The 27,155-nt window shown below is 47.1% G+C and overlaps 14 protein-coding genes across 14 annotated transcripts; 5 read left to right on the top strand and 9 right to left on the bottom strand.

Moving 5' to 3' along the window:
- Nucleotides 1–571: 571 nt before the first annotated feature.
- Nucleotides 572–1,863, top strand: N7446_009092 (fumarylacetoacetate hydrolase family protein; the record flags this gene model as incomplete). The annotated part of the gene is made up of 2 exons (XM_058517837.1): nucleotides 572–1,256; nucleotides 1,319–1,863. The coding sequence occupies 2 exons, from the start codon at nucleotides 572–574 to the stop codon at nucleotides 1,861–1,863; spliced, it is 1,230 nt and encodes a 409-aa protein (XP_058368625.1).
- A 233-nt stretch (nucleotides 1,864–2,096) lies between these two features.
- N7446_009091 (putative C6 transcription factor) lies at nucleotides 2,097–4,683 on the bottom strand (the record flags this gene model as incomplete). The annotated part of the gene is made up of 4 exons (XM_058517836.1): nucleotides 2,097–3,189; nucleotides 3,239–3,464; nucleotides 3,519–3,778; nucleotides 3,830–4,683. 4 exons carry the CDS (start codon nucleotides 4,681–4,683, stop codon nucleotides 2,097–2,099), a joined length of 2,433 nt encoding a protein of 810 aa, XP_058368624.1.
- Nucleotides 4,684–5,725: 1,042 nt separating this feature from the next.
- Nucleotides 5,726–6,576, top strand: N7446_009090 (uncharacterized protein; the record flags this gene model as incomplete). The annotated part of the gene is made up of 4 exons (XM_058517835.1): nucleotides 5,726–5,872; nucleotides 5,923–5,996; nucleotides 6,214–6,310; nucleotides 6,358–6,576. The coding sequence occupies 4 exons, from the start codon at nucleotides 5,726–5,728 to the stop codon at nucleotides 6,574–6,576; spliced, it is 537 nt and encodes a 178-aa protein (XP_058368623.1).
- A 1,147-nt stretch (nucleotides 6,577–7,723) lies between these two features.
- Nucleotides 7,724–8,225, top strand: N7446_009089 (uncharacterized protein; the record flags this gene model as incomplete). The annotated part of the gene is made up of 3 exons (XM_058517834.1): nucleotides 7,724–7,838; nucleotides 7,903–8,098; nucleotides 8,153–8,225. 3 exons carry the CDS (start codon nucleotides 7,724–7,726, stop codon nucleotides 8,223–8,225), a joined length of 384 nt encoding a protein of 127 aa, XP_058368622.1.
- A 716-nt stretch (nucleotides 8,226–8,941) lies between these two features.
- On the bottom strand, nucleotides 8,942–9,832 carry N7446_009088 (uncharacterized protein; the record flags this gene model as incomplete). Its single annotated transcript, XM_058517833.1, has 7 exons — nucleotides 8,942–9,042; nucleotides 9,088–9,178; nucleotides 9,233–9,336; nucleotides 9,388–9,508; nucleotides 9,566–9,631; nucleotides 9,677–9,751; nucleotides 9,809–9,832. The coding sequence occupies 7 exons, from the start codon at nucleotides 9,830–9,832 to the stop codon at nucleotides 8,942–8,944; spliced, it is 582 nt and encodes a 193-aa protein (XP_058368621.1).
- Nucleotides 9,833–11,281: 1,449 nt separating this feature from the next.
- Nucleotides 11,282–12,120, bottom strand: N7446_009087 (putative nucleoside-diphosphate-sugar epimerases; the record flags this gene model as incomplete). The annotated part of the gene is made up of 2 exons (XM_058517832.1): nucleotides 11,282–11,798; nucleotides 11,861–12,120. 2 exons carry the CDS (start codon nucleotides 12,118–12,120, stop codon nucleotides 11,282–11,284), a joined length of 777 nt encoding a protein of 258 aa, XP_058368620.1.
- Nucleotides 12,121–12,536: 416 nt separating this feature from the next.
- N7446_009086 (uncharacterized protein) lies at nucleotides 12,537–13,244 on the bottom strand (the record flags this gene model as incomplete). Its single annotated transcript, XM_058517831.1, has 2 exons — nucleotides 12,537–12,892; nucleotides 13,058–13,244. 2 exons carry the CDS (start codon nucleotides 13,242–13,244, stop codon nucleotides 12,537–12,539), a joined length of 543 nt encoding a protein of 180 aa, XP_058368619.1.
- A 93-nt stretch (nucleotides 13,245–13,337) lies between these two features.
- N7446_009085 (uncharacterized protein) lies at nucleotides 13,338–13,787 on the bottom strand (the record flags this gene model as incomplete). Its single annotated transcript, XM_058517830.1, has 1 exon — nucleotides 13,338–13,787. One exon carries the CDS (start codon nucleotides 13,785–13,787, stop codon nucleotides 13,338–13,340), a length of 450 nt encoding a protein of 149 aa, XP_058368618.1.
- Nucleotides 13,788–13,823: 36 nt separating this feature from the next.
- On the bottom strand, nucleotides 13,824–14,123 carry N7446_009084 (uncharacterized protein; the record flags this gene model as incomplete). The annotated part of the gene is made up of 1 exon (XM_058517829.1): nucleotides 13,824–14,123. The coding sequence occupies one exon, from the start codon at nucleotides 14,121–14,123 to the stop codon at nucleotides 13,824–13,826; it is 300 nt and encodes a 99-aa protein (XP_058368617.1).
- A 390-nt stretch (nucleotides 14,124–14,513) lies between these two features.
- On the bottom strand, nucleotides 14,514–16,082 carry N7446_009083 (uncharacterized protein; the record flags this gene model as incomplete). Its single annotated transcript, XM_058517828.1, has 4 exons — nucleotides 14,514–15,080; nucleotides 15,251–15,542; nucleotides 15,592–15,702; nucleotides 15,772–16,082. The coding sequence occupies 4 exons, from the start codon at nucleotides 16,080–16,082 to the stop codon at nucleotides 14,514–14,516; spliced, it is 1,281 nt and encodes a 426-aa protein (XP_058368616.1).
- Nucleotides 16,083–17,139: 1,057 nt separating this feature from the next.
- N7446_009082 (protein phosphatase regulator SHP1) lies at nucleotides 17,140–18,837 on the top strand. Its single transcript, XM_058517827.1, has 3 exons — nucleotides 17,140–17,334; nucleotides 17,400–17,794; nucleotides 17,858–18,837. The coding sequence occupies exons 1-3, from the start codon at nucleotides 17,260–17,262 to the stop codon at nucleotides 18,579–18,581; spliced, it is 1,194 nt and encodes a 397-aa protein (XP_058368615.1). The 5' UTR covers nucleotides 17,140–17,259; the 3' UTR covers nucleotides 18,582–18,837.
- A 38-nt stretch (nucleotides 18,838–18,875) lies between these two features.
- N7446_009081 (Mrp/NBP35 family ATP-binding protein) lies at nucleotides 18,876–20,172 on the top strand. Its single transcript, XM_058517826.1, has 2 exons — nucleotides 18,876–18,931; nucleotides 19,074–20,172. Exons 1-2 carry the CDS (start codon nucleotides 18,899–18,901, stop codon nucleotides 20,004–20,006), a joined length of 966 nt encoding a protein of 321 aa, XP_058368614.1. The 5' UTR covers nucleotides 18,876–18,898; the 3' UTR covers nucleotides 20,007–20,172.
- Nucleotides 20,173–20,186: 14 nt separating this feature from the next.
- N7446_009080 (arylsulfotransferase family protein) lies at nucleotides 20,187–22,195 on the bottom strand (the record flags this gene model as incomplete). The annotated part of the gene is made up of 2 exons (XM_058517825.1): nucleotides 20,187–21,731; nucleotides 21,785–22,195. 2 exons carry the CDS (start codon nucleotides 22,193–22,195, stop codon nucleotides 20,187–20,189), a joined length of 1,956 nt encoding a protein of 651 aa, XP_058368613.1.
- A 2,407-nt stretch (nucleotides 22,196–24,602) lies between these two features.
- On the bottom strand, nucleotides 24,603–26,877 carry N7446_009079 (anaphase promoting complex subunit CDC23; the record flags this gene model as incomplete). Its single annotated transcript, XM_058517824.1, has 4 exons — nucleotides 24,603–25,711; nucleotides 25,772–25,955; nucleotides 26,006–26,720; nucleotides 26,777–26,877. 4 exons carry the CDS (start codon nucleotides 26,875–26,877, stop codon nucleotides 24,603–24,605), a joined length of 2,109 nt encoding a protein of 702 aa, XP_058368612.1.
- Between the last annotated feature and the right edge of the window lie 278 nt (nucleotides 26,878–27,155).

Below are 27,155 nucleotides of genomic sequence, written 5' to 3'. Positions count from 1 at the left end.
TGAGTGAGATTTAATGATAGAGGTCGGGACTAGTCTTGGAAGCTTATAAATCCAGAGGTTCAATTTACCTCCGCGGAGAGTTTCTTACTCCGCTGACTCCGGTCAAGGACCGACGTTATACCAACTTGATCTCCGTATCCGCCGATTCAACGACCAACAATACCTGCAGTGTGTCCAATGATATCTACCGTGTTTAGCGTGGTTGGGAACGAGTCTGTCTCAGCCTACCGGTGCAGGGTTCCCGGGGTTGTATGTCTCTCACCCTTGCTGCGAGGGGCTGTTAAGGCCACCCAAGTTAATCAGCAGGTTTTGACCACATCCTGATTGGTGATCTCATCCTTCGAAGCCAGTACACCAAATAAAAGTCCCTGTCATTTGTAATGCTTCAAATACCAAGAAAGCTGCCAGTTAGGGCTTATATTAGTCATTCGGGATGTGGGCGAATTCTTGACATCCACCCGCAAGGTCGGGCAGTGGGGGAAGATGAACGCAAAGAGTTGATTATGGAGTTAAAAGGATCATGTAGCCATATTCTAGTTCGAGCCTGACTAGTTTTGTATATATTTTGACCATGACATCCCCGGACTACAGTAACCACTTCTCGTTGGCCAACATCCCGTTCGGCATAGCATCATCTCCGAGGCATCTTACTCCGCAATGCGTTACTCGGCTAGAGAATACCGTCGTTTTCCTCGGTGCGCTTCAACAGTCTGGTGCCTTTGTCAAGATCTCCGGTCTTCCTGTAGGGGTATTCAGCAAGTCCACGCTCAATGAGTTCGCTGCACTTCCGAAGGCTGTCCACCGCGAAGTACGGACTGTGCTGCAGAATATCTTGATTAAGGAGTTGCCTTCAAGCAGCACCGAGGATATTAGTGCAGTCATTCTACACCTTCCCGTATCGGTGGGTGGGTTCACAGATTTCTCATGCAGCCTTCACCATGTCCGAAACGCAGGTCGGGCAATCCTCAACGACGAATCCCCACCTCCGGGCTTCTTTAATTTCCCGATCGGGTATAATGGTCGTTCGAGTACAGTGGTAGTCTCCGGGACTCCAATCGTCCGTCCAAAGGGCCATTTCTTTGATCGGACTGCTACCAGCGAGAAGAAACCGATTATATATGGCCCATGCAGAGCGATGGACTATGAGCTGGAGGTCGGTGTGATAGTAGGAAAGGGTGTGCCGAAACAACAGGGGGTGGATGCCAAAGATGCGGATGAACATATCTTCGGAATGGTCATTTTGAATGATTGGAGTGGTGAGTACAACGTGATTTCCGACGAAGTAAAAGCAGCAAGACTGACTCAATTGTAATTCTAGCACGCGATATTCAAGGGTGTGAGATGGTCCCACTAGGTCCTTTGAACGGCAAGGCTTTTGGGACGAGCATCTCCCCATGGGTGGTGACACTGGATGCCCTCGAGTCATTCAAGGCGTCTGGACCAAAACCTGAGGCTGTGCTTGCTAGTCATTTGGAAGATGTCTCAGGGTCCGAGTCCAACTATGACATCGGAATGAAGGTGGAACTTTTGAACGAAGGACAGATTACAACTCTCAGTGAATCTAACACCCGTGATCTTCACTGGAGTGGACGTCAGATGTGCGCCCATCTTGCCAGTACTGGAGCGGACCTTCAGACTGGTGACATCTTGGGGACAGGCACAGTCAGTGGACCAACTGACGGCAGCTTTGGCTGTTTGCTTGAAGTTACCAAGGGTGGGAAGGAACCTGTGTTTCTGGCAAATGGCTCGAAGCGATTTTATTTGCAGGACGGAGATGTGATTCGCATGACTGCTTTGGCTGGAGCGCCTGGTTCCGGTGTTGGGTTCGGTGAGTGCGTTGGGGAGTTAAGGCCCGCAACTTGATTTCGAAATAGAGCGGGATATAGATTCATTATGTAGCACAAAGACGAATTATTTCATACGGGGAAGAAATATGTATGACCAACCCAAAAGTTTTCCGGTGATTCCAGTCCCAGGAAAGGGGACAAATCTTTTGCAGATAGCAACAATTATGAGAAACCTAAAAGACTCCAGCGCCACGCTGAAGATAAACAAGTAAAAATCAAAAACTTTCGAACGAATGATCCATCTCAAGCTTAGCCCCACAACGGAGGGTGAATGTACTCTGATGCCCGATCCAAGATATTGGGAATTGTCCATTCGCCACTACCAGAGCTTTCTGGCGTAGGGGGTGGCAGGGAACTGACACTAGGGGTCATGCTAGCAGGCGGAGGAGCAAATGCCCCCATTGAAGTGGAATTTGGATTGAGGTTGACCTGAGAGAGATATGCTGGCGCGCCGCCGCTTCCAGCAGCAGGTCGTGTGTGTGGATTGCCGAAGGCAGTGAGCAGCTTCTGTAGAGCACGATGAGTTTTCGCTAGCGACTTGGCCCATTGGGTTTGCGTATCGGCGGGCATTGCAGCAGGAGATGTTGGATTCATTGCGGGGGCAATAGAGCCTGGTGGATTCGTGGCGCCGGTGATCGGGTCGTACGTTCCCATGGCCTGGGGCGGCGAGGTCATACCGGCCACAGTGGCGGCGTCTGCGGATTCATAGGCTCTTTCATTGCTGGCTCTTTGAGCAATGATCCCCTCAAGTTGGTGTAGGAGATTCCAGACAGTCGGGTCCGATTTGGCCTCCTCGATGACAGCAAGAAGGAATGCCGAGCTGATTGCCCGCTGCAATGCAATCCAGGAACGAGCCGAATGAGAGCTAATGTTGTGCATCTCGATGTAAGCTTCGACGGTCATCATCAAGTTCAACACGCAGTCCCTGCGCACGCCAGCAGTGCCGGAGTCATTGGCATCATTCATAGGTTTGAGAGCTGGTCGGCAGAGCTCAGAAGAAAAATAGGAAGAGTGTAACTTGAGTACAACTCGCTCCAAATGCTCCGTGGGTGTTTGACAAAACTGTGCGTCGCGCAAGTATGGCTTTGCTTCTATCATGATTTTGGAAATTCGTTCCTTGTAGGTTTGGATACTTTCAAGGCTGAACTGAGCGTGTGGGCTCAGCATGCGAATGCGAACAACCTCAAGTGCAAGAGAAATGACTCGACAGAGGGTTTCAAAGTAAGAATAGTCGCCGCGCTTGGATCCCTCTTTGTACGCAATCTCTGGTTGGCTGACTGCGGTTGTGGAGGGGCGATCATAGGAAAGAGAAAAGTGGCTATCTTGCCATGCCATGGACCACCTGTTTGCGTCAGTGCTGTGCTTTTGGGTAAAAGGAGGTGATGGCTTACCATGTGTGTCGTCGGCGGTATCGTTCAGCTGATGAAAATCGACTTGACTCAACATGTAGTCCAAGCGCCAACCCCATGCGAAGAGTCATGCCGAGCAGCACATAGGAAATTCCAGGATTCATGTTATAGGACAGAACATTGCCAATCACCAAGAGAGTCTGAATGGCTTCTATGGTGGGCTGGGATAGGAAATTTGTCATTCGGAGACACTGGTAAGAGCAACACACTGTGACATAATTAGCCAGCAATCCAGGGGAAGAGCTTGGAGTTGAGGACATACCATAGACCTGTGAAGTCAATTCTCTCTCTTTGCTGCCAAGATCGGATGACTGGCATCCGGAGGCAAGAATAGCAAACAATAGACCCAGGTAGGCAATGCTTACTCCAAAGGGATTTTCAGCCTCATCGGTATCCGTTCGGTACTCGCCTCCAACAGAAATTCTGGTCTGTATTAAAAGTTCGAGAGTATTTTCAAACGCAGAAACGTCTTCCAACACAGGATATATCGCTCCTGAGATCTCCTTATAGCAGTAGAAGAATCTGTAACAGTCAGTCTAATTGCCCCAAGGGTGAAATAACATGACTACTCACACTCTGCATTGCTCGTCGGAAGGAAGGGCGCTGCAGACAGCACTGATATCGAAAGTCGACATATCTGATGACCATAGATCGACAAATGGATAAGTCGCAGACTCATTATCCAGACCCAGCTTAGGTAGTATTCCTCCCTCCAAAAGAGCTTGCAGCTGATCGGAGCCAGATTGGTTATTCAAGATATAAGCCAGAACGGACCGGGATCCGAGATGAACAGTGCCTTTGCCCAGAGTATTCGCAGCATGGATGCCCTCGCGTTCCGGCGAAGCACCCTTGGAGCGGGAACTCGCATCGCCACTCTGCACGCTTCCAGTTTCCAGAGAGTTCGGGGCATCTTCAGCCCTTTCCAATCCAACGCGAAGGTTGGAAATGGTAGTTTCCATTTCTTTCAATCTGTTGCGCACATTGTCCCATTCCTCGCGGGCAATCGACACCCGACCGCCAGTAGCCGCGCCATTCGATCGAGCTGGTGCCGGTTCCTGTTTCACGCTTACCGGGGCATCATCGTACGGATACCCGGCCGAATAATCTACCATAGGTGCTGTCGATGCACTGTCGATTGAAGGGCCCTCATGAAAAGCCTGCGAGCGTTTCTTCGAAGGGCGTTCGTAGGAGCAAAGATCTGCATGGTCGCGCTTGACGCAGCCGTCGCACGGCAGATTGCGATCGCATTTGACCTTCCGCGCATGACAAGGATAGCAGGCTTTGGGTTCGCGCGCTTTGCGCTTCGTGCGAATTATCGCGTCAACTTGGGCTTGCGGTAAATCGGAGACCGATCTGCTGGAAGCCGTGGCCATGTCGGAGCCAAGCGGGGTTGCGAACGAGGCTGATGATGGATAGGGCGACGTCATTTTGTCTCAATGAAAAACTTTTAGGTACGATATATCCTTAGTCAGTCTCGAAATATGTGTGTCGGCACCGGGGTTTCATTCGGTCATTGACATGAACCGGGGGATCGGAAGCGACTTGAGGTTTGACGGTGGACTCAAGAAATTGGGGTGGAGTATAGGTTCATTAATCCATTAGAGAGCGCGGGACAGCATGTCAGGTAATTGAAGCTCAATTTGAAATTGCGCGCAAATTGTTTGAAGAAGCTGGGGTCCAGCGCTCAGGCATCTTATCTGCTGATCGCACGTGACGTGGGGTGTCCAAATGCGGAATTGTGCCCTATGTCGGCGTATTGGACCGAGGTATGTTGGAGTATCCAGAAGGCTGTAGCTGTAGGTATCTAACAATCTATGGCACAGAGAAAATGGAAAATTATGACAAGATTTGTGTTAACAAGAAGACGGCCAGTAATCTCTATCTTGCAGTCATGCCGACGGAGCTATATAGATATTGTAGTGGTGGAACCAGTGACAGTAGTACATTGGAGGCCTGAGGTATCACGAATGCCTCATGCAGTCTTCTCAGGTCACGGCTCATGAGGGCCCCACTCAGCAACCAGTAGGGTGCTCAAGTCACGTGTCAGGCATAATAGGGTGCTTGCCTGAGGAATTTTGCTTACGTTATTGTTGTTTTGTTTTGAAATTCCTAAATACCTAAGAAATTTGACACTGTATTAGTACAGTACTAGTAGATAAATAGGCCGTTTTTCTACAAGTTTTATGATCGAACCTCAATCATGCCTCCTCCTAAGCCCGTACACCCCTACCAGTCGTCATATTGGTGTCAAAAAGACATGAAGCTTAGAGAGCTTCTTATAGCTTGTCCAACAGAAGATCTTCCACGCTCTACGTATGAAGGTGATTCAGATATATATAATGAGACGGATGACATATACCGGCGGGATCGGGCCATATACGTTGTGAGTTTATTCTACTAGTATACTACTAGTAGACTCTAAGCTAATATACTAATTAGGGCAGTACCGCAATACCAACTCCACTAACAATGGCACAATCGAACCCTCTTTCCGCGGTAGAGGTAGAGCATGTTCCTCTCCTACCCGAATATCCATCTACGCATCAGGATGGGTATGCATATATCGTAAACCTACGGCATATGACATTAGAGGAAAAGGGCGCTGCCTTGTGGGGGGTAAGTAGTGATACTAGTACGATACTAGTACGCTACTAATATGTTCCTAGTTCCAATATTGCCGGAAACGCGAATCTAGCCCCCGAGCTATCTATTGCTCATTCCTAGGCTGTACTGTTCGGAAGTACGAGTATCAATGCAATGGCATCAAGCATTGTGAACAGCTTCACGACTTTCTCCAGGACCTAAACCATACCGAGGTCAACCAAGACGTTATTAGTAGGATCCTTTATTTCCGGAAACAGAACCACGAAAGTAGCGATTTTACCGCGAGTCAACGAAAAGCAGTAGGGCAAGTTATATAAAGGGCTACTACTACACTAGTCACTAACTAGTATTAGCATGTTTAACACTACGAAGCAACGGTTTCTTGACCTTACATCTTGTGTTAAGATCAATGGGACCTGCGAGGTAGTGTATAAGGTTCATCAGCATCTAGTAAGTCTATATTTAAGATAGTGTACTAGTCACTAACTAGTATATAGGACATTCATGGCAAGCAGATCCCATATATCGCATGCCGTAACCACAACTCTAAGAATCCGAATGAGCATTTCTATCAGAGCTTCCAGTTCCTTCGGCAAGTGATTGATATATCGCTTCTAGAGCATCTATTTAAGAAAGGAGCGCTAGATCCAGACGAACACACCGACAACAATCCTTCCGAATTCATCGAGGACCGAGCGTTGCCGTATGAAATATAAGCTATACTCTTATAATAGTATACTAGTCACTAACTAGTATATAGACACTGCTCACTCTACTAGCCGTGGGAAGATTGTCTCACAGCTTCCTAGCTATAAAGTCAAATTTCGAATGCTAGTTCCACTTGATCTAGAAACGCATCCGTATGCAATCTTCTATTCTCGTGGAATTCATAATCACCCGCCGCCGCCGCTAGTAAGACCGCCAGAAGATTTATCGCCGAGATCTCCTCACTTCTCGCTCGTATGCGGACTCCTGATCTTACCCTAAGTAAGTTATGTCTCTAACTAGTATAGTACTAAGGACTTACTAGTGTGTAGGCGTTTTCCTCCGTAGCCCTAAGCTCCGGGATTTCTGTACAACATACGGGGCATATACCTTATCAGAGATCCACCAAAGCTTTGCTAACCGAGAGAGATTCTCTACGATTATTACAAAGCAAAGAGCTCTTTCTTATCCCCAAGGTAGAGAGCTCGGAGGCGTTCGTTTCGAACTTGCGCATAATCCACGATGCAAGGTATAGTTTACTAATACTATACTAGTGATATACTAATAGAATTTAGGAGTATGTCCGTGATATAGTCGAGAACGAGCATGGTATCTTTATATATTGTGCACTTGACGAGCAACTCCGATTGCTTGCTTCCTTACACTCATTTGAAGTTAACATATCCTATAAAAGGGTAAAGGGCATATTCAATAAGGTTATATTCGCTACCTTTGTTGAGAAGCATAGAAAAGGTAAGTGGGAGTTCGAACTAGGCTAATACTACTAGTGGCTAACTAGTGTGGCACTAGTCATAACCCTACTACGGGTATATACCGATATGGAATCGGCGTCAGGCTATACATCTTTGTTTTCTCGAGCGTTTAACCTTGTTAAGGAGTGTATAGGCGTTGAAATCAAATTCCACTATATACATGGTAGTGGAATACGAGCAATCGTCACTGATATGTGTCCAAAGCAGATGTCGGGTGAGTTTTTCTAACTTATACTACTAATATACTAGTTAACAACTAGTACTAGGTATCGGTCAGATGCTTGCAGCGTCTACTCAAGACCTCGGCTTCGATCAAGACTGGCGATGGCACTGCATAAATATCCTTATATTCTGTAGGATTCATTATATGCGTACAGTAGTGAAAATGGTCCCAGAGTCTACGCTTGATACTTCGTGGGTCGAGAGACGGCATCCCCTAATAGCGCTCCCAGATAGCCCAACGCAACAGGAATACCGTACTTTAACGTCGCTAATTAAGGGTATGTACTAGTATAGGCCTAGTATATAACTAGTATACAATCTTAACTAACTATTCTATATTAGAGAATACACCCGAATTCGCGGATTGGGCTACACATAAGGAGATTACCGTGATTGCCGCTGGCCTCTGTCAAGCTTTCTCCTTAATAAAGCCAGAATTCTTTAAAGCAACAAGGAATCATACTAATGCGGTCGAGCAGACCCATTATAAGTCTTACTGGATGGGTACCCGGGATTCGCTTCTTCAGGCTGTTCAATCGTAAGTACACTCACTAGTGCCGTATTAGTAGGTTACTAATATATATATATATAGGTCGAGGATCCTTGATCAAACTGATATAGATCAGTACCATGGCCGGGAAAACTTCGATATTTTACCTAGATAGCAATCAAGTTCGCTAGAGACGCGGTATAACCGGATACAGGCCCGTGGGAGTAAGTTATCTTAATACACCACTAGTGTAGTACTAATATAATATAGAAGCAAAACAAGCAAAACGGCTCCGAGAGCAAGAGGCCTATGAGGATATCCCTATACAAGATCGAGAGCTATACGAAGCTAGTTCCTCGGGACATATAATCCAGCGTCGAGGGACGAAAAAGTCTAAGCAGGTTTCCTCTTCTACTAGGTGAGTTTAATTACTAGTATACCACTAGTTGCTAACTAGTTCTAGACAAGAGAAGTTACAAAGCCGGCAAATAGAGCTCGACGAGAGGAATATAGCACTTCGGGAGAGAGAGGTAGCATTTAATGAGCGAATGAAATTGAAGGAGATAGAATTAAGGGAGAGGGAACTAGTTATACGTGAGAGGGAATTTAATTAAATTGATATAGTAGTCCTACAATATATTTGATGCGATTATTTAAGATATTCGACTAGTATAACACTGGTATATAACTCCAATTTAATATCATTTATAATTTTTATAGCCTACTAAGTCCGAAAATAGTAGTAAGGATAGAGTATTAATTCAAAATGTATTCAAAATGTAGTTAAAAAAGTAATTAAAAAGTATCAAATCGAGGGTATCATTGTAAAGTAACGTGAGAGATATCTAACCGAGGCCATAAGGTCCTGTACTAGTAAGTAACCGGTCGTATCTACTCTTCATCCTCGTCATCCTTAGGACGGTGGGTCCAGGCGGAGATATCGAACTCGTCGAAGTGCTCGCAAGATCCGAAACGGGTAGTGTGGCAGCATCCTATACTAGTTAGATAGTAGTAAAGAAGTAGTATATTAGACTTACCTTTAGTCATACTAGCATCACGGCATGGGACACAGGGAACTGCCTTTCCTAGATCCTGACGAAGCTGGCGGATCATTTCGGTCACAGCAATCTATCTCGATATATTAGCTCACTAGTATAGCACTGCTATTGTAGTAGTACTCACGTGGCCATCACGACGGAGGGGAATTAGGGGCAAGACAACGGGCTGGGTAGCGGCGATCACAGCTTGCTGAGCATTGTATGCGTCAAAGGTAGGTTGATAGAAGTCTATTATAGTTAGCACTAGTATTAGACTAGGGGAATATTGGTAAGACATACCACGGAGAGCCTCTCTCTCGGTAAGCAAGGTGCGGCGGCCACCACCACTAACTAGTGGGTAGCTAGTCAAATAGAACTTCTTGTAATGCTTGCGGAGGTTATTGGTGCTAGTCTCAGGAGCCTATATACTAGTCAGTGACTAGCGCTTCGTCTCTAAAGTAAGACAGGTAAAACTTACTTCCTTAGGGCAGCCAGGGACGCGGCAAAAGGTCTCACAGACGTACAGGGTGTAGGCGCCGTCCTCCTATATCAATCTCAGTATAATGCCATCAGTATCACACTAGTATACTGACGTTGGGAGGGCCCAAGGGGGGAGGTTCATGGTAGCGGAGCTGCCCTGGTCACAGTACCACTGGAAGGCGGCCTTTCACCGGAAATGTCAGTTTTCAGCTTCATTTCATCAAGAAGGGAGCCTGCTTACCGCGTTCTCGAGTATTCTGGCCATTCTGACTAAGCAGATACTGGTAGTGGAGGAGTATGGTGATGTATCGGGAAAGGATCAAGTGAAATGCCGGAAATGAAAGGGATGAAATGAAATGTAAAATAGATTTCAAAAAAAGTGGGTCCAATTGCTGCCTGAGGTTGAGCACCCTACTGGTTGCTGACTAGGGCCCTCATGAACCTACACCACGCTGACTAGGGCCCTCATGAACCTACACCACCAGTCTTCTCTCGCAAGAGAGATTAGCGTCATTATCATCATCCCAATATGACTACAGTTCTTCACCAGATTCTTCATTCATGATATAACCTCAAGTCCAGTACGATCGCCACCTACAGGGACAGCTCTCTACGCCTGAGCTGAGCGTGGGAGTGGTTGATTGCGTTCTCTCTTCATTGATATCGACCGCCTGCTATGCCACACTGCCACCGTGCCATCCCCATTTCAATATACAATTTTGGCTGATTGACTGAGTCACTCACTATCTCAATGGAGTGGCTCTTTTCAGTCTCCGATGAACAAAAAATTGAAATGGCTCTGGTAGGCTTGTTCTGGTGTCAAGTTGTGGAAGGCTCAATCGTCACTATTGCCAATGGCCCGAGCTACAGAATACCGACCGGCATTCTAGTAAGAGTTGAATACTCGAGAGTAGGCCTCGTATAAGTTATCCCGCAGAGTCCCGTCAAACTACCTAGCTTTGTCAACAGTGCTCATAAAAGGTGTAGTGATCTCAATCAACGGATTGAAGACCCAGTTCAGCATGCCTGTGGCCTATTCTGGTCTTCTGTTCTCAAATCAAAAGGAGGGAATCAATTTCTTTCTTTATTGTTTTAAGCATTGCTGAACAATCCCAACCGTCTGAAACTCTCGTTTCTCTCCACCATTGAGATTTCCTCATCTCTGCCTATTAGGGTGTGGCCTGCAAAAGCTTCACAAGGGCTAACATGTTTTGATGAATTCGATTGGATCTATACTAGCGATGGGGAACCAATCCTTGGTGGTAAAAATCGTTTAGCAAAACAAATTCCACGCACTAAACGATACCACCCCCTAGACTCATATGGAAAGCCTATCGCATGGAGAAATTTGTCCAGAAATGGCTTTTAAACTTGGCCATGGGTCTTGAATGTTTCCATACATGGCTCTGAATTGTTTTGGGCAACTATCTTCGAATTTCTTTAGGGGTTGAAGAGTAGGACAGCTTCTAGCTGAACCATGGCCGGGGGCGTCACACAGTTGAGCAAGCTAATAATCCATCTTACTCAATAACGAAGTAACAAAATACAGTCAGAAGTGCTTCGTTCAAAACGCGCTCGGATGCTTGCAGGTAGTGTTGTTGTAAAGCATAATATCGAACCTGTTGGTAAGGAGTGAGTAGGAAATAACTTATTATAGATTATTCTTCTGTTCTACATGGTGTTTGCCCTTCAGCAAAATTTACCACTCCGATGATCACAATCCCAGCATTCTTCGCATACCAGCATTCTCGATCACCCAACCACCCCCAAGTCTGAATGCGCCCGGGCCTTGAATTTTCGTATCCATCTTTCCCATCGCCACATCAGTCAAAAATGGTCCTAATTTATCGGTTGGAGAATGCATCGATTTCCACAGACAGCGAATACCTGGAGCCATCAAGGCGATCCCAACCTTAGCGGCAGTAGCGCTGATTCCAGTAGCGGAGGGGATATAAGGCTTGATAGCATTGTGTGCGGCTGCATCAACGAAAGCCGGTCTCACGCTGTCGACCTGGATGAGTCCCTTGTGTTTCTCTGAGAGTTCGCCGAGAAGCTGTTCAGTTTCGCCCTTTGTCCTGGCGAAGATTGCGGAGAATCTTCCTGGGGTTTGAGTTGCTCCTTCCCCAGATACATGGACAAATCTGAAAGGAGAATCCGACTTTGAGGCCTTGAGAGTAGAGAATGCTTCAGCGGCAGCAAGAGCATAGTCCTTGGTTATCTTGACATATTGTCTATTGGCTGTTAGTATTATATTCACGCATGTCAGTGGCTAAAGGGGGATTCTGGATCTTACTCTTGTGTGACGTTCATCTGACTCGTTCCAAGGGCCCATACACATCCGTCAGCGTCTTTTAGTTGATCAAGGAGCTCTGGCTTGTATGATTCGAAGTCTTTGTGCATGATGACGCGGACCCGGGGGTCCTTTGCATCATCTGCCATTGGCACAGGTCGGCGACTGAGAATCGAGATCTTGGAGATGGTGGTGTTTTTCAGCATCGCGTCAAGGACGGACGAGCCGACTAGGCCGGTGGCACCTGTAAGAATGAGATGCATTTTGAGGTTTGCTAGGAAGATTGTAATGGAGTCAAACGGTATGAATATAGTAAGGCCCAGGAGAGAAGTGAGAATATATTGCATTTATATACCTAGGTGTCGTTATCCGTTAAGTCCGTAAGAAAATCATAGAACCATGATGACAATACGCTAGCCCGATTTAGTAAGGCGTGTCATAGTAGTGGATATATATCTGAGAGTTGATTGGACCATGTCAACTTTGAAATCGGAATTTCCACCGGACTTAACTGAGCCGCATTGGGGTTATCTATTGGCGTCGGCTTTACGCGTAACTGAGAAAATGTGAAATTAGTGATGAGACAGTTCCATAACTAAAAACAACAGCTGTCTAGGTTGATTGGATGACGCAGTTGTGAGACAAAACGCAAATCCGCGCGACTTCAAGGCTATCTGAATCAAGATCCTACATCATGAACGACAGCTGGCTTACGGTCACTCTCCTGTGCACTATCACTGGAAGATCCACCTGCCTTCTCATGAAAAGCTTTTTGTGCAATGCTTTCCTGTTCTTCCTGGGTAACATTGTACCACTGAGAGACAACATTAGCCTCATCACCAAAGAGAGCTCCAACTTCCTCCAGAGTCCGACCCTCCGTTTCTGGGGGCAGGAAGTAGATTGCCACAATATAGCAAAGAGACGGAACAATGAGCACAAGGTAGAACGTCCAGACAATGCTGTTGAGAGCCACAGGGGCAGCAACCAGTGTGACCTCAGGAGCGAGATAGAAACTGCTGAGCCCGAGTGTGACGCCTTGCGAACATAAATGATTTGAAAATATCTCCACGACATAGATTTATTGTGTCATGTCAATGAAAAAACATCACCAGAAGATGAAGAAAACCACAAAGAACACTGCTCCCGGGAGGTCTGCTATATTATCTGCCCCCAGATACTGGGCTGTCACGGCGCAAAGACATATCACAGACACGGTGCAGCCAATGGAACCGATTAGCATGCAAGTTCGTCGACCAACTCGGACAACATAGAATGCCGTCCATGTGTTTCCAATTAGGGTAAAGCTCGTCCAGCACGCATTCAGAAGAAGAGGTATTGAACCACCGAGACCAAGGCTGGCATATATAAGAACACCATAGTTTGTCATAACAAAAACACCAAGAAAATGGTCTCCCCACATAAGTATGAAAGCAATCAAAGCGCGTCGTCGATTGGCAGGTGTGCGAAAGAGCTCAAGTCGTCAGATAGCCATGGATCTGTTATGCTCGAATTCTCTTGCGATAAGATGGAATTCCTGTTCGGCTTTGGCATGGTGGACATCATCTGGCGTACTATGCAGTCGCCTGACGGTTTCAAAAGCTTCCTCTGTCTTTCCTTGCTGCAGTAACCATCGAGGCGAGAACGGTATCAAGGAGCTTCCAGCAAGAACAATATGAGAAAAGATCACTTGAAATGCCAATGGAAATCTCCAAGAAAACGACGCGGCAGGACCAGCTGGTTTCATACAGTAGCAAGCAAACCCAAGCCATTCGGCTAGAGTATATCCAACGGCATACATAATCCCTGTCACTGCGACCATTGTGCCTCGAGTCTCAGAAGTCGAAAACTCAGCTTGATATATAGGGACGATGCATGCGAGGATGGCCGCACCAACACCTGCGATGAATCGACCAACAAGGAACATGGCCATGTTAACTGCGCCTGCGCACAATGCACTTCCAACAATCTAGAACACGCAGCCAATTTGCATGGTGTGCTTGCGACCGTAGTAGTCTGCCGTCCAGGCCCGAAGGAGACATCCGGCAATTGCCCCTGCCGAGTTGATGCCGTTCAGGGCGCCAATCATGTTGGTTGTATGAGAATATCCCGGCTGGCCTTCTGCTGGTAAATTGAAGTAGGTATAAAAGCTTGGTTGCCCGACGGTTGATCCGATGATGGCTAGACCATAGGTACTGGCAATCGTGCCAATAGCGACGAAGACCACTACCCATAGATTGTACGCATTGACAACGATTTTGTTTAACATGATGTCAATAAAAAGTAATTTTTGAAAGTATTTTATTGGAGAACTAAGCTGAGCAGGACAATCTGCCAGGAACCTAGAGCCACCCCCGCTGGCGATCCTTCAACGGGCACTCTAGATAGCTTGTATTAACGCCGATCACCCAATATGTAGCGTTGTCTCTGCTATTTCTCATCTTACAGTTCGCAAAGAAAGCCGGGATCAATAGAGGGTAGCCGAAATGCGGGGAAATATAAGGTTGACGGGTCTGCGGGAAGTACGCTTCACCGTTTACTCACCTAGGTAGTTCATAGGTAGCTAAATGTCTGCGGGAATGATTCTGTGATATAAAGTAAAACCAGACTGAGTATTACGATAATCAACATCTTATAAATTAACAGAAGGAAAAAGAAATCACAGGACGCCCTGGGCCGGTGGTGGCATATTCGTCTCTACCGCTTGTAATGGAACTGCGCCCCCAGGCAGCGGTCCCAAGGGCGGTTGGGGATTGGCTTGCGGCACAACTGCATACGGCGGTTGGACCACCGGGTTCAGTGAAGCTTGAGCAGGCAACCTTTGCGTAAGGTCACTTTTAGTAGTAGCAACGTGTAGCAGATCACGGTGTCGAGGAGCCGTTGCCATGTATAAGAGGAAGCTGAGCCACGGCCCGTCCAACCGGTAATTGTCCCAGGTATTGTAGCCTGCAAAGACGGCAACCATCACTTTCTGCCATTTTGTCATTCGCTGCTTGGTAGAGTTGAGAAGCGTGAATTCGAGCTCAACATTCGGAATGCCACGTGTGGTTGATCCCCCCACACCCGAGCAATTCTGTAACCCCATACATGGAGCAGTCGTGCCGGAAGCTCGCTCGAGCATGTCTATATCAGCTTGATACATGACCGCGTTAGATGCCCCGGTATCGTACACAAATTCAAACTCGGCATAGAAATTCGTGCGTGGTATTCTTACTGCCACATCATACTTCGATGGGTTAGAAAGTATCAATGAGGGTTGGGGTTAGGGACCATACAGTTCTGAGCATATTGGCGTGCCGGGCGTCTAAGGTCATATAAGCCAATAAGGGCGCAGGCCGCGGTCCTGTCAACTTTGAATGTCAGGTTTTACCACTTAAAAGAATTCACGAGACTTACCCCTTCCATCCAAAATCCAGATGTACCACCATAGTGGGCATTGAGCACCTCGAATTCTTTCCAATAGAATGGACGTGGATGACAAAGTTGAGTCCCTTTATGCCAATAGGTGACCAAGCCGGGATGCCACTGCAGAGCTCCTCCCCGATATGACTGAAGCAAAGCTTGTACATTCTGAAGCTGATCGTGTTTATCTTCCATTTCGAGTTCTTCTTCTATCTTCCTCAGTGAGTTCACACGTTGAAGAATACTCCAGTCGCCGCCCTTGAAGCCGTTCCTCGTTGCCATTGCCCTGGGATTTTATCAGTATGTCCTCGGTCAATTGAATCGGTGACTCTTACTCTCGTTGTTTCTGGGTCTCTTGTAGTCCTTTTAGTCGGATCTCAAATATTTGAGGCATATAGTTTTCTTTGATTCTTTCTTTGCACCTTGATAGTTGTGCATCAATATCGCTATACCAAGCTGGTCAATATACTTTCAAATGCTGAATGCCCCCTCGGGTTTTATTGATAGATACTCACTTATTATCAATATCCTTCTCGAGGATAGACCAGCCTTTATCTAAAGGTAAGTCGTTAGGGTCTGTGGCCGGCTTATTGGGAGGCAGTTGGGGCCATGTTTGTTTCGGAGGCCGTGGCGCGGAAGAGGGTTCTGGAAACTTTCCCACGTAGGAGGTACTAAGATCTGGGGCCAGGTCTGCATACGTCAAATTTTCATATCCGGACTCGTCGCGGAGGAAATCTGCGGCAGAAGGGAAATAGGGTAATTTTTCTTTCTTGTCGTCGGCTTCATCAGTTCGCTGTCTCTTTGCCGATGATCTCCTGGTCGCCATTGTGGGACTTTCGCTTATTTCCAAATCTTGGTTCTGTAATTGTATTAGCGAAAAGTTTGATTTCAGGTGATTCAAACTTGAAATAAGGCTCTAGTATCACCGAAGAATGGATTCCTGGCTCGGAGGAGAGGGGGAAGTAGTAGAGTTGAGGCTTTATATCACCGTTTATATTGTACCGGCATGTAGACAAAGGAACTTGGTAATTTGAATGGATATTTCTTTGACACCAGTTCCTCGTGGTGAGATAATGATGAGTGACCTCGTTTGTGCGGTTGACTTGGTACCTTTCACTTTCATGTTGGTTCTCGAGGTAATCAAGTCAGGACATATCAAAGACCTAGATTTACAACTAGGATTAGTCTGGGAATTGAGTTTCTGTGGCGATCATGAAAGGTACCAATATCAAAATAGTTCTTTCACCAAATCCGAAGCCCCTGATATTGTCTAGCGAGTCTTTGTTCAGACCTAGCTAGAAGTGCAATTTTATCCCAACCCTATATTATTTTCGTCCATAGTGTTCAATAGAGCTTTGAGCACCCTTTGATCTCCGTCTCCTCTTTTTTTCTTTTTTTTTGGGGGGTCTTTGAACGACATGTATTCTCTTCCGTCACAAGACCTTCACTTTTGCTCAAAAACGTATCAGTCATCGAAATCCATCAAAAAGATTCAATTTAAGAGAAGAGGACTTCGCTTCCTGCTTCAGATGGCCTTCGACATCTTGTCTATCTAGGGGCTGAATGTTACATTTTCAATCTCAGTTAGGGCTCGTTCTATGCTGTGTTAGTCATGACACTTGTGATGTCAACTCAGATATATATTCGTGAGACCAAAGACTTATTTGTCTATACACATAAGTCATTCTATTCCTACCACTGAAATAGCATAACACATTCGAAATTGCCCAAACACTAGTTGATATATATCACCGCCTGAGGCATCAATAATTGTAAGGCCTCAGGCGATAATCACGGGACGGAACATTCCTAGCGCCGGGCAGGTACGTCACTCTCAATTGGTCAGCCAGTGTTTAGGTCTGTCTTATAATTCGACGTCGACACTCTCAACATCTGATTTTCCTTCTACGTACTTTAAAGAAGCTCTTTTCCTTCTCTTCTTGACCTTGTCGTCACTTCTTTCTACCAAATTCGCCCGCAAAACAGATCCATAAAGCTCAAAAATGGAGGACAACCCCGCAGAGCACGATGAGGTCGTGTCTCAATTCTGTGCTATGACAGGAACCCAACCCTCAGAGGTAAGATATGTGTCCGCTCTATGTTAGTTATCACTTTTGCTAACGCCCGGCTCGTGATCCTCTAGGCTCAGGAATATCTCACTGCCAACGGATGGGACATGGAAGCCGCCGTGACGGAGTTCTTCGCGGAGCAGGACGAGGCAATGCAAGACACTAACACTGGTGGCGCTCAACAACTGGGTGCAGAGAGTAGATCTGGAGCTCCTGGAGGGAGAACCCTTGGTGGAAGTGCTGCACCAGCTTCATCTTCTGCCGCCGCGGAGTCTTCGTCATCCGCCCGAAGCGCTGCTCCGAAAAAGAAATTTGCAACTTTAGGAGACTTTTCTCAGGGAGCAGCTGCCGATTCTTCAGATGACGATGATGACAATGATCAGGATTTCTTTGCGGGAGGTGAGAAGTCTGGATTGGCCGTTCAGAACCCTGACGACTTGAAGAAGAAGATCCTCGAAAAGGCCCGCAGGTAAGTCATTTAGGGTTACTGGGTTTGGAAGGATGATGTTGACATTCACGGTTATATAAACAGGGCGCAGCCTCCTCCTTCTGACGACCCCGAGCCGAGGGAATCACATTTTACTGGCACCGCCCGCACGCTTGGTGGTGACGATGCACCGAGCCGGGTGATTGAAAACCCATCTGCCCCTGCTCCACGGCGTGCCCAGCGTGTCCAACGCACCCTTCACTTCTGGGCCGATGGATTCTCAGTTGATGACGGTGAACTGTTCCGATCGGACGATCCCCGGAACGCAGAGATCCTCGATGGCATCCGCCAGGGCCGTGCTCCTCTCTCCATCATGAATGTTGAGCCTGGACAGGAGGTTGATGTGGAACTCAAACAGCACGAAGAGAAATACATCAAGCCCAAGCCCCAATATAAACCGTTTTCCGGTGCCGGACAGCGGCTTGGAAGCCCGACGCCTGGCATCCGAAGCCAGGCCCCCACCCCTTCTTCTTCTACGCCTGAAGCATCTGCCCAGGAGCCCGCCAAACCCACTGTGGACGAGTCGCAGCCTACCGTTACCCTACAAATCCGCCTGGGAGATGGTACGAGGTTGTCATCTCGGTTCAACACCACCGCCACTATTGGCGACGTCTACTCGTTCGTAACCGCCTCTTCACCCAGCGCCGCAAACCGCGCATGGGTTTTGATGACTACTTTCCCCAGCACAGAGCTGAAGGACCGAGATGTCGTTCTCGGAGACATGCCCGAGTTCAAGCGCGGAGGTGTTGTCGTCCAGAAATGGCAGTGAGCGCCATCAACATCCCGAGACTTTCCTTTGTCGGAGTGGTTTTAAAAGCGAATACCAGGGAAATGGGACACATGGGTAAACGTTTTATGACATATCTGATACACAGGGAAGCATAATAGCTAGATGACTTGGCCACAGTCCAAGCTCCAATACAAATAAGTGGCAAATCAACCCTTTCTGTAGCTGTGAGGGCATTCCAGGATTTCCATAGAATCTTTAGTCAGAATGCGATTGATAAGCGCATCCCGAGGTCGGCTCCCCACCTCGGATTTCTTTTGCACTTTCGCTTCTTCTCTCAGTTGTACGTTAACTGCATAATGCCTCTGACTGGTGTCAAAAATGTTGTGCTGGTGAGTGTGACTTTCATGCTACTGTGCGATCTGTCGAGGGGCAAAGAATACCACCCTCGCGGCTTATCGATAACAAACTACCGCAACCAAGATCACGAACGCGCATCTACATGACCCAGCTGACAAACATGTCTAATATCAGGTCCTCTCCGGCAAAGGAGGTGTGGGCAAGTCCTCTGTTACCCTCCAACTAGCCCTCGCGCTATCCCTCCAAGGCAAATCCGTCGGAATCCTCGATATCGACCTAACAGGTCCCTCAATGCCACGCCTCGTCGGCCTGGAAGATGCCAAAATCACACAAGCACCGGGCGGCTGGCTCCCAGTCCCAGTACATGCCGCCGAGCCAGCAAACGATGCCTCAGAGTCAACACAGACCCAGCGCGGGTCCCTCCGCTGCATGTCCCTCGGCTTTCTACTTCGCGACCGCGGCGATGCTGTCATCTGGCGCGGACCCAAGAAAACAGCCATGATTCGCCAGTTCTTGTCGGATGTCTTCTGGGGGCCGACTGATTACCTGCTTATCGATACGCCACCCGGAACGAGTGACGAACACATTGCGCTCGCTGAGCAGTTGCTCTCCCTCTCTACAACGGACGCGGCGGCGGCTGCGCAGGCTGGGTTACCTCGTTTAGCTGGGGCGGTGCTTGTTACAACGCCGCAGGCTGTTGCAACTTCTGACGTGCGCAAGGAGGCTAATTTCTGTGTTAAGACGAATATTCCCGTTCTTGGGGTTATTGAGAATATGTCTGGCTATGCTTGTCCGTGCTGTGGGGAGGTGAGCAATTTATTCTCCAGTGGCGGTGGACAGGTTATGGCTCAGGAGCTCGAGATTCCTTTCATGGGCAGTGTGCCCATTGACGTGAAATTCGGGGAGCTGGTCGAGGGGAAGATGGAGGCTGGGGATAGTGATGATGAAGACGAGAGCGGAGCGCAAAACGCTCAACCGCAAGACACTGCTGAGCCTGATGATCGGCCCCTCGTTGAACGATACCGGGACTGCTGGTCTTATCCTAGGTTTGAGGACTTTGCACAGGCCATTGTAGGTGGCATTGAGGGAACAGCTGCTACGGCTTAGCAGTCCAGCTTGAAAAGTGCCTTTGAATGCTTTTTTTTCTAGCGATATCCAGCTTGGCTGGGTTTTGGTTGCATTGCATTGCATAACAGGGGATTGCTGGAAGTTCTGAATGTCAGATTAATGAATCAAAATACAATGCTAAGCCTCGAAACCTGGTATAATGTGGATTATAAGTACAAATTAAGTTGATGTCAAGGATGACGGTATGCCATGCTTGTCCTCTTCTTTCAAGAGATGGGACTCAGGCTGGTCCCCGGTTTCCAAATCACTCAACTCGTCCAGTACATTCAGCTCCTGAGAACTGAGGGACATCCACTCCTCATACTCAGCCTCTTTGTCGGAGCTTTTTTTAAAGAGTTGTCCAAGTAGACCCCTACGAATATGAGTCTTAAGGAGCCATGCGCATAACATAACAAACGCGGCAGACATGAACCCAAGCGCAAACATCCAAAAGTCCCCAATGCCAGACTCACCCATAAAATCATCTTCATCACCATGAACAATCAAGATCTCCTTGCTAAACACCTCTGGTTTCCATTCCACAGAAGCAGTGACGCCCAGGAATTTCCCTTCATCTCCCAGCGCAACAACGCGCAGGGTTCGATATGGCATATCCGAAGGAACAGGAACAACAGTTTCAAACCCAGACTTGGGAACAGCAGAGACGAACACAAAATCATCAAGATGCTCAGGGTGTTGTATCTTCCAGTCATTGAACTCATTCCTATTAGTTCCGTTCCTTGTATCAACAGCACCCTCCAAAACCCAACTCTTCACCTCCGTGGCTCCATTCCAGCTGACTGCAACATATGTCTCTGCAAACGCCGCATCGGGAGATGAGGTCGGTCTTCCAACCCATTGATGTTTGAAAACGCGGTATGAGATTATATTACCATCACCGAAGCCGCCGGAAGGCCCGAAATGGACATTACATAGCACTTCCCCGTCCATGGAGAACTCTGTCCACGCTGCGTCGAACCCATATCCAACTAGCACGTTGCCGTTGTCGAGGACCTGAACTGAGCCTTGTGACTGGCTACTAATTTGCAGTGGATTCCAGTACTCATGTCTGACACTCGCTGTGAGCTCGTTCTCATCGATATCGACGAACAATCCACGGCTTCTATTCTCGGGCGCACCTTTGCCTCGAGACGAGTTGTCAAAAACTGTAATTGCACGTTTCGGGTAATCCTCTGACTCAGGGTCTGCATCTGTATCGTCCTCCTGGAACCGAGCATGATGCTGCCAACTGATATTCGTCGCTGCGCCTTCTGATAAATCGGTGAAGGAATTCTGCGTCCCACCAAGTCTCCAGATTATATCGCCGGTCTTTCCATCGATATAAGTGAGGCAGCTCATATACCGTGAAGAAATTAGGAAATTGCCCCGGGCATCCTTGTCGATGCTGTTGATATGGAAAAAGTCCCACGGCGCATCCTCTGAATTTCCATTGCCTTCAGTTCCGCGGTAACCGTCGTTGAGGTTAAAATGTTCGGATGCGCGCCATTGAAAGAGAAGCTCGTTCGTCTCAATGTCGACTTCTTGGAAGACACCGTCGAAAATCCACCCATTCTCAGGTCCGCCGACAACACGCAGGTCCGCGGGCCGAGTTTCATATACAGCAAAAACAGCCGTCTCGTCAGGTGTTATGTTAAACTCATGCAGATCCGCAGGAAGGCCGTTGACACCGCGGACTTTGTATGTTTCTTCGTAGCGGGAATTGAGCTAGTAATTATCAAGTTAGCAGACATGCTTGGTGGACCATGCATTTCACCCACCATGTAATAAACCCCATTACCATGTCCACGAACCCCATCATTCCCAGTCCAGAACGTGAGATAATCTTCCCCTCGAAAAGTGTGAATATTCAAATTATACGTCGTCCCGTACTCCTTAAACCAAACCAGATCTCCATTCTGATCTAGTATCATCGGTCCTTTGTGTCTGACTGAATCTCCACGCGGTGCGATGAGTGTATATCCCCCATCTTCACAAGCTCGACTGCGATGCCAGTAATTCAGGATTGGACCGGAAAGTGATGAGGAGTGGTAGCTCTGTTGGGGCCATGCGCCGTAGTGGCTGCGGTCATAGCTAGTGGATCGGTAGTAGGGCTTTACATCCGCGTTTGTGAATGGTATGAAGAGTGATAACGATAGAGAGTGTATAAGTATAGTGTGCTGGGGTAGCATATTAGGTTGCTAAGTGTGGGATGAGAGAAAAACATCATGCTGCTGGATAATAGTGGCATTATATTTTTCTTCAGTAGGACTAGAGGCAAGGCTGCGCGTCCCCGGACTTAGCTTATCTGATATTGATGCTTATAATGGCTACATCTTCTTGGCGTTGTAGGTGTTCTCCATCTGTGGAGCCGGGCCGCGACAGCTTGCGCCGGCTATATTGAATTGACGGAGTGAATAGGGGCTGAAGGGTAATTGTTGTTGTTGCTGTTGATTTTACTTTTGCCTGCTATTTCCTATCAGGTAACTTGTTTGAGAGGCTACTGTCAGAAAAGAAGTTATCACATACCTAATGGGTGTCGCGTGTCGTCCGCGTAAGCTGGTTTTGGCAATCGAGTGGAGATATACGTTAGCGCTAGTATGGATGAAGATGACTGTTGGCGATCAGTGATAACCCGGACAAGCCGTGAACAAGTCTTCAGTTCGACCGTTGGAATGTCTAACATGCAAAAATCAAGTTTGCGGACTTCATCTGGAAGGTTCATGCTGTAAACGATAAAGATTTTGAAATCGACAAGCCAATGTCGGAGCAGTCTGTGATATTCAACCTTCAACTTTCTTTCTTAAGCTTCGGAAGTATAGAAGAGATATACAAGGATATACAAGATGCGAGTTGTCCGAATGGCTAGCACAGTCGTATATTACCAGAGTATCTCAACTGCGCATTTGCCAAATACCTTTATCCACACTGACAGCCTATGCTACGTATGTCGCTATTGTGAGTTGATTTGGAATATCCTTTGTCAGAAAGCAGGAAAATAACATGAGGGGACTCTTGTGGAAATTGACTAAATGTAAAATCAAAATCTATGTAATTTGACGGCCGAAACGAACCTTTTATTGGTCTCGTGTTACCTTCTGTGCTGTCTCTGAGACATAACGGCTACCAACCATCAACAGCCAATCAGAAGTCAGTTTGGCCGAGTGGTTAAGGCGATTGAGTAAGCTCCGCCGCAATTATCAGTCAAAGATCTCTCACTAACAAACCCTACAGCTAGAAATCAATTCCGTTCGCGGGCAGAGGTTCGAATCCTCTAGCTGACGATTCCTTTTTTGTTCCTTTATCATATTTCTTGCTCCTTTGTTAGGGGTCACTATATATAATTCTGGTTTCAGATGATGATTTTCGTGGGTCATCTGACTTAGCTTTACATGCTCCTTTTTTTTTTTTTTTTAAAAAAAAAAAAAAATTAGTCGAAGTGCCTGAGATTAAGGGGAAAGTATAGCTCTATAACTAGTAAATACCTCTGAGCTCCTGATCAGTGCATTGTACAAGTTTTCTTAGTACCTAATATTGTGGTTAGAATAGGGATTGCCCGAATACATTCTACGATACTGAAAAACGCCTTTCTAAAATATGCCACGCTATTCATGGATATAGGCGACTTCCTGAAAATTAATTGCTGCGAGCGAGCTCCAAATATAATATCAGCATCAATCATTGTGGGGACAAAATCAAACCCATATCGATATGTGGTCCCCATGATGTAAGCGATTTAATCCTGTGATTTCGCTTGCCGCTGTTGTAGGCAATTCTGCCAGATTTCAAATATTCACTGTCAGTTTGGCCGAGTGGTTAAGGCGATTGACTAGAAATCAATTCCGTTCGCGGGCAGAGGTTCGAATCCTCTAGCTGACGATTTTTTTTCCCTTTCCTTTTTCGCTGCGCCCCTAGTTTTCTCCAGTCCTAAGACCTGAAAATAATTATTGAATATATTGTCTAGTAATAAAATAAATTTGACTGAAAATACGGTGGAAATCGAAATTATGACTCCTGTATGTTGGAATCGCTCCAGTATAACATATTTGCCATGACTTACATCTGACGTCAGTTTGGCCGAGTGGTTAAGGCGATTGACTAGAAATCAATTCCGTTCGCGGGCAGAGGTTCGAATCCTCTAGCTGACGATTTCCTTTTTGTTCACAACTGCATTGTTTTTTCTACTAAATTTCCTTATATTTTTTTCAATCATTTAGCCGGTGTGTGCTGTCTGCCATAGGGTTGGTTTTTGTCGGTCTTCTTATATATGACCGTGAAAAGCTACAGTATGTCCGCATAAAAAGCACCATGCCCAGGACAAGGAACAAGCAAGGAAGCCATATCAAACTTGAGACTAAACTATACATGTTAGATAGTACAAATTTATTGAATGGCTTTCTAACGTTCAAGCTATTTGATACTATCATTGAGTGTATGAGAATATAGACTATGCTTGTTATATCTATACATTATCTTATCATTGGCCTCGCCCTCGCGAGATATAGGTAGGTTCATTAGAATCGTAGATATAATTTAGGGATACTAATAAGAGGCCTTATGCGATTCGCAATGGAGCATATCTCAAACAAGCAAATAAAACTAGCCTGCGTCTTCTCTTCTCGCCCGCACATCTCTCATCAACGCCTTGGCCTCCTCCACCTCGATACCATCCTGACATAACTCGCTCGCCAGTTGGTCTGCACGGTCTAGGTCACCATTCCTTGATGCGAATTGTGCTAACCACAGCCGTGCTTTGGAAGTTGTTGCAGTGACGCCAGTACCATGCCACGACTCACTGTTGATCGAGTCATCATTTTGGATACTGTACGACTCGGTCTTGGCACGGGTTTTGCGATTCTGGCCGCGTCTCCGTGAGGTATCAACATCTTCGTCCTCTGAATGCTCAATCTCAGCATCGCTCTGAGTGGCCCGTTCCGAGGAAGACGAGGAATCTTCTTCGTCGCTATTTTCCTCGCCAGGAGGAGCACCAGACTCTTGTTGCAGAGTGAGTTCCATGTACGCGGCGGCTTCGTCCTCATCGCCAAGTCGCTCGTACAATGTTGCGATTTGATGAAGGGTTTCTGGGTCGAGAATTTTTCGAGATCCAGGACTAGAGCTTGTAGCGTTGCCTCCATCATCTGCGTGAGATGATCCAGCCACCAGTGCGCGCTTGAGAGCTTGGATACTTTGTTCTATCCGGCCCATTTTCGCATAGCAAGAGCCCACTGCCTGCCACATCTTTGGATCGTATGGACGTAGTGCAGCCGCGCGTTGATAGTAGAACAAGGCGTAGAATGACATATCCAAGACTTCGTAGGCCTGTCCAAGACCGTACCAGGCACGGTAGTCTTTGCGGTTGACGTCGACAGCACGACGGTACGATTCAATGGCCGTGTGCGTATTTTTCATCTCAATGTATTCATGGCCCATAAGGGTCCAGGCAGACAAGAAGTTGCGGTCAAGGGTGAGTGCACGTCTGAAGTACATTACTGCCTTCTCGTGCTCAGATTTCAAAGAGTAGTAGTTTCCGACAACACAGCAGGTTTCGGGGCGGAATTTGTCCGTAGCGGTTGCAACCTGAGCAACGAAGGCAAGTTGAGGTCGATGGTCCATCACGTAGAGAATGTTTGAATAGTGATCGAGGCTGTCTAGGCGGTGGGGTGATGTTGCCAGAATGCCTTCAAATATTTTGGATGCCTCCTCAAAGTCTGGTTGTATCGTGTCAGACAAAAGGCGCTGAATGACAATCTGGGTAGTCAGGGGGTTACCTCTTGAATGATAACAGAGTAATGCGCGCTGTGTCTTTAAGAATGCACTCTCCGGGAACGTAGACTCCAATTCGGTCAAGGCTCTGTAAGTCTCATCCGTATCCTGATACAGCTCCTGGCTGCAGTAAACGTAAAATATGATGCTCATGACATTCTGCGGGAGCAAGCCAAGTATTTGTTTCAGCTGACATTGTCAGTACCAAGAAGATACATAGTTCGATAGAAAAAACTTACATCCTCTGTGCTAGCCAAAAGATCGTTCAATTCCTGCCAAGCGCCCCAGTGGTATGGGTTCTGATGCACACAGCGGAGAAGCCATTTCTTTGCTAGCTCCTCATTGCGTCCTTTCAACAGAACAACGGCGTATAGATACTCCAACCATCCTTGACCTTGATCTTCCAAGCCTTGTGCGCTTCGATCCTTCAACCACCCATCTAGCCCTCGCGCTAGGCCTGGCAACTCCCGATTGGCCGCCATCCCACCGTCTGCTGGACCTAAGACCATCTCTGTCTCCTCCTCTCTTCGCTTCTCTCCAGCTAAATATTTGGCATACAGGGCGAGAAAAAGTGACTTTTGGCTGAGTCTGGGATATGGATTCTGGTGCGTTTGAGCCTTCGAGCCTTGGAATGGCGATGCCTTATCCTTGCCCTTGTTTGAGGCCCGTTGTTGTCTGGATTTAGAGTTAGGTGAGGTGACCGACAAAGGAACAGGTGGGGTCGTTGGAGGAAGGAACACGGCCGCACAGCGGTCATATTCGCGAGTGTCGAAGTAGGATTTGGCCAGAAGGTATCTGTGGGACTCTTGCGCTTCAAGGCTAGCTTCTGCTATGTCCCGCACCGGTAGGTAAGGGTTGGGAGGCGGTGGTGCAAGTCCATTGATGTCCATGGGCGACTCGATATCGGTGTCTTCATGATGTAGATTCCGGAGAGAATCAAGCATTTCGGCAGCCCTAGGTGAATCTCATTAGTTTCTCTGGGCTTTTCCAATAGAGCCTACCACTCATACCATTTTGCCGATTGATAGAGACAACGCTCTGAGCATTTTATTGCTGCGTTTTCCAGTTGCCACCTAAGCTCTTGAATGGCATCGTCCGTTGGTTCTTCCATGTTTCGTATCTCCAGTGTACGTAAGTGGAGGTGTTTCGAGGCGTATTCCGATCTGTAGCTCTATGGGCGAACAGAGCTCTGGATTAATCAAGGCGTTTCCTCGTAATTTGATATCATCATTTGATCATATGAAGCCGAAAAATCACTGCAATTGGATCATCAGTAGATCGTGTAAATAAAGGCTTTGTGCTTCAGGCGCGTGGATTTGGACAAAGCAATCCACCGGCAAGAATATTGCAACAATTATTTGACAGTCCCGGGCCCGATGATTGATATGG

This window comes from Penicillium canescens, assembly GCF_028828765.1.
Source record: "Penicillium canescens strain IBT 15451 chromosome Unknown utg000006l_segment0_segment0, whole genome shotgun sequence".
NCBI classification, from domain to species: domain Eukaryota; kingdom Fungi; phylum Ascomycota; class Eurotiomycetes; order Eurotiales; family Aspergillaceae; genus Penicillium; species Penicillium canescens.
The sequence above is the reverse complement of the archived record's forward strand: the minus strand, read 5'-3'. Positions and strand labels throughout refer to the sequence as shown.

Bases quoted from the DNA above. Each gene is read 5' to 3' on its own strand.
- N7446_009081 (XM_058517826.1), top strand. From the start codon at position 18,899: ATGCCTCTGACTGGTGTCAAAAATGTTGTGCTG. The intron at 18,932-19,073 runs GTGAGTGTGACT...GTCTAATATCAG, and splicing joins GTGTCAAAAATGTTGTGCTG to GTCCTCTCCGGCAAAGGAGG.
- N7446_009082 (XM_058517827.1), top strand. From the start codon at position 17,260: ATGGAGGACAACCCCGCAGAGCACGATGAGGTCGTGTCTCAATTCTGT. The intron at 17,335-17,399 runs GTAAGATATGTG...GTGATCCTCTAG, and splicing joins CAGGAACCCAACCCTCAGAG to GCTCAGGAATATCTCACTGC. The intron at 17,795-17,857 runs GTAAGTCATTTA...TTATATAAACAG, and splicing joins ATCCTCGAAAAGGCCCGCAG to GGCGCAGCCTCCTCCTTCTG.